This window comes from Mesoplodon mirus, assembly GCF_964341445.2.
Source record: "Mesoplodon mirus genome assembly, chromosome: 3".
Classification (NCBI taxonomy): domain Eukaryota; kingdom Metazoa; phylum Chordata; class Mammalia; order Artiodactyla; family Ziphiidae; genus Mesoplodon; species Mesoplodon mirus.
Window position 1 is genome coordinate 42,484,840 of NC_138978.1, and position 4,299 is coordinate 42,489,138.

At 55.4% G+C, this 4,299-nt stretch overlaps 1 protein-coding gene across 1 annotated transcript; it reads left to right on the forward strand.

Moving 5' to 3' along the window:
• Positions 1–1,365: 1,365 nt before the first annotated feature.
• Positions 1,366–1,795, forward strand: LOC309801450 (protein BEX1-like; the record flags this gene model as incomplete). Its single annotated transcript, XM_082616300.1, is given in 2 exon segments — positions 1,366–1,748; positions 1,751–1,795. Coding segments are annotated over 2 exon segments (402 nt in total). The 5' UTR covers positions 1,366–1,391.
• Between the last annotated feature and the right edge of the window lie 2,504 nt (positions 1,796–4,299).

Here is a 4,299-nt window from a genome sequence, read left to right on the forward strand (position 1 = left end):
AGCTGATAGCATGCGTCTCTTCCTAGCTCCACGGTCAGGGACATCATGTGGGCAACTTGAACTTGGCCAGGTTGGGGTATTTACATCACAGAAAGTAATAAATGCTACAAATAAGGACTATTTTCCTCCCGCAGAGGCAGCAAACACTTGCCATCAGTCACTGCCCTGGAGTACGGACAACGTGAGGGCCAGGTGTGCCGTGCTCACCTCTGCCTTCCTATAGGGTCTGCCGGGGCATCGGCTCTTCCACGAAGGATGACTAACGGCCTGAGTGAGTGGGGGAATGAATGGGTGCGTGTTTGGGTAGTGGGATAGAGCAGTGAATGAATGCACGTCTAGCTGGATTGGAGTTCCCGTCTGTGTCTCTCTGCTCTTCCCCTGGGATCTCCTCTTCCTCCCTGTGCTCATTGCCCCAGGGGAGGTATGTGACAGGCAGAACACAGAAGGCATGCAAGCCTTCCTGGCCTTTGTTCTCCAAGTCTCTGAGCTTGTGGAATTGAGAGAGTTTACAGATGAAGTAAAGGGGAGAAGAGGGATCAACAGAGTATCTTGAAGAAACATAAAGGGGAGTCGAGGAGAAGCACAGCCAGGCCTGTATGTCCTAAGCGGCTTTGCTGGGAGGTGATAAGAGCCTCAGCCAGGACACAGTGCCCTGGAGGGGGCAGAGGGTGGCCAGACATGCAGGGTCATGTCGGGGGGGCCTCAGATGCAATCAGTGTGGGCCAATGCCTTGCCCCCACCCCGCAGCTTGACATCATGTGATCCCCGAAAGGTGGACTGACCCCAGAAACATGGGGTAAGAAATTAGGTTATAGGAAACAAAGCAAGTGACGTTTCTTGCCCCCTTTACTCCCATGCGGGTTCCCGAGATTGACACCTGAGGTTTATACTTGGCACTCACCAATGATTTAGATCAGAGGTGGGCAGGTGTTTTGTGTGGAGGGCCATATAGTAAATAATCTCAGCTCTGCCGGCCATACAGTCTCCTTCACAACTGTTTAACTCTGCCATTGCAGGGAGAAAGCAAGCACAGACATACGTAAATGAACAACGTGCTGTGTTCCACTAAAACTTCATTTATGGACACAAATTTGAATTTCATATAATTTTCATGTGTCTTAAAATATTCTTCTTTTGATTTTTTCCCCAACCATTAAAAAATGTAAAAGAGGGCGCACGTGACCGGCCCGCGCCAACTCGCGCATGCGCCGCTCTAGTGTTAGACCCGGCCGTCGCTCGCTCCCTTTTCGGTCCCTGCTCCCGGTGGCCCTGAGGGGCCCCCAAGAGTACGGTCCCCAAGAGTACGAGGCGCGGGGGCAGCAGGTCTGCGAGTGGGAGTGTCGCTGCAGCGCACATGCAGCAAGAATCGGGAGGAGGCGGAGACAGCGAGGATGGGCCCAGGAGCAATGGCGTCCAAAGAGGAACAAGCAGTAAAAAATCTCTACGTGGAAAATGCCAACCAGCAGAATGAAAACACTGATGAAAAGGGGCAAGATGCTAATAAAGGAGAGCCTTTCGCCCTCCCTTTGGAAGCTGGTGAATATTGCGTACCTAGAGGAAATCGTAGGAGGTTCCGTGTTAGGCAGCCCATCCTGCAGTATAGATGGGACATGACTCAGAGGCTTGAAGAGCCACAGGCAAGGATGAGAGAAGAGAATATGGAAAGGGTTGGGGAGGAGGTGAGGCAGCTGCTGGAAAAGCTGAGGGAAAAGCAGTTGAGTCATAGTCTGCAGGCATTTAGCACTGACCCCCCCCTCACCGTTACCATCATGATGAGTTTTGCCTTATGCCTTGAATCCTGATGTTTTCCCTAAAGTTAGTAGGGAGACACACCTGCTCCCTAAACGTACATGTTTGTGACGTACCTTTGTTGTAAACCTGTAAACAGGTGTTACCTGTTTCTTGTGGGTCTCCTGTTACCAGCTTCTAATTGAATGCTGTGTTTCTGACCCAATCTGTAAGTTTCTGTCAGCAGGAGAGTTTTACCTATTGCATGGAGAGATGTTCTTTATGTATTGTGAAGTTAATAAAGCAGTTTAAAAAAGCAAAAAAAAAAAAATGTAAAAGACAATCTCCACTCACAGGCGGTGCCGGCTTTGGCCCGTGGGCTGTAGTGTGCTGCCTCTGACCCAGGTGATTGCGTGTGGGGAAGAGCTAGTCCATCAGCAAGTCAGTAGGGTAAACACACCTGGGCAGGGGGGCAGAGAGCACACTTGCCTGGGGGGACACAGCATGAACCTGTCTGGAGGGGGGACGCCCCTTCCTCTCTCCCTCCGCACCCCCCTCCCCTCAGCCCTGCTCTGGCTCCCCGGGCCCTTGTGCATTCTGCAGTTGTCCATGGCGCTTGCCTGCAAGAAGCTGGGCCCTCCGTGGGCGGGTGGCCGGGCAGCTGGACTCAGCAAGGCGGGCGGGCAGGCCATGTTCAGTCTCCGGGAAATGAGTGTGGACACGGCTTGGGCCCCGTGGGGCGGCCCACCCTGGTCTGCCCGGATCAGGTTCCCGGCGGCGTCTGAGCACTGTAAACACGGCGGCTGGACAGGCCACCTCTCCTGAGGCCCACTGAAGGCGGCCCTGCCCGGGGGAAAGCAGGATTGGGGCTGACAATTTGACATAAACCACGGGGCAGTGTCCGGCGGCTGGGGAAGCCTCGAGACCCCCCCCCACCAATGCTCCCACGCTCGCTCTCGAGGCAGCTGCTCCCAATTACCTGCTCCTGTGGAGCCAGGGTCTTTGGAATGGGGAGGCTCCCAAGAGATCCCCTAGCTACCCCTCCAGGTAGAGGTAGGGAAACTGAGGCCCAGAGAGGAGCAGACACTTGCTTAAGGCCAGGCAGGGGCTAGAGGCTTGGTCACTAGCTTCCCAAGACAGGGCTCTGGATCCCTCTCAGGGTGACTTAGAGAAGAAAGTCTCCTGGGGGGCATCTGGGACCCTGTCCCTTAGCCTTCAGCTGCCCCCTGAGGGGAGGGAGGTTCCTTTGGACCCATCCAGAGCACTGGAGTGGGAGTCAGGGACCTGATCATCAAGCCCAGCACTGACCCCTGAGGTTTAGAATGCTCACTTCCAGCTGAGGAAACAGACTAGGAGTGGTGAAATGACTTGCCCAAGGTCACCCAGCTAGTCAAAGGGAGAACCACAGTTCAAACCCTGGCCTGTCAGATTTCTAAGTCTGTGCTCTTCATCGAGACACCTTGTTTCAGTCCCAGCCCTGGACTTGTGGGGCCCCAGGCAGGTCCGTGCCCCCTGGGCCGCTGTGGGTGGTCTCCAAGGGCTCTCCAAACTCTTGGGACGCTGAGCTTGCTGCCCATCTGAGGATACCTCGGCTGTGGCTGAGCTGGTGGTCTGGATGTGCTTATGCAAACCCCCACCCCTCACCTAGTCCCCCTGACGTCGTGGGAATCTCATGCCTTGGGGCAGGTCCTCCTGCCCAGGACCAGGTAGACTGAAGCAGGGCAGGTCTCAGTTCCCTTTCCCGTCTTGCCCCAGGTCCAGTGACTGCCAAGGCACCTCTGTCACACACAGGCAAAGCAGACACATGGGCAGGTGTGCTCCATGCATTTACATGCATAGGGGAGTGGACATGGCGAGTACAGGTGATGAACACCTACTGTGTGTCAGGCTGGTAAATGCTTAACCCATGCCGTTTCTCGTGCGTCTTGTAGTCGGGCAGCTGTTCCCGTGGGAACCCACCCGTGGTAGATGCAGGCATGCGCATGCTGACCTGAGTGTGTGATCAGGTGCACGGACACTCGCACGCACGCACCAACACTCATAGCCGCTTGACGTGCACACCAGCTCTTGTGTCCAGGTATGAGGACACACCTCCCACATGTGCATCCTCTCTCATACTTTTCCACGGGCAGCTCTGGCCGGCGTGCCACCCCCTGGACTTGGGATTAACAGTCTTCTCCGGGGTCTTTTACCCTCTTGTTCTTGACATATTTCAAAGTTCTATTCAGAGTTAGATCTGAGCGTGGGGAGCTGGGAGCCCTGAGAGTGGAAAAACAGGCGATTTGGAAAATTCCTGTCATTTTTGGGTTCCGTTCCAAAACACCCATGGGAGCCACAGTGGTGTCTGCCGACCTCCAGCCTTGGGCTGGCCCACTGCCGCGGGGCAGGTCTGCTGCCTCCCCTGGCCCGGCCCAGCCTGTTCTCTGACACCAAGCCCACCACATCTGGTTGCCTCTTCCCCATTGAGGGGTCCTGCTGGAGAGCCCCGTGCACGCTCAGCTCACTCCTTCCTGGACCAGACCACCCCAGATGTGCATGCCCTACTGTAGGCTGAGGGTAACAGCAGTGGAC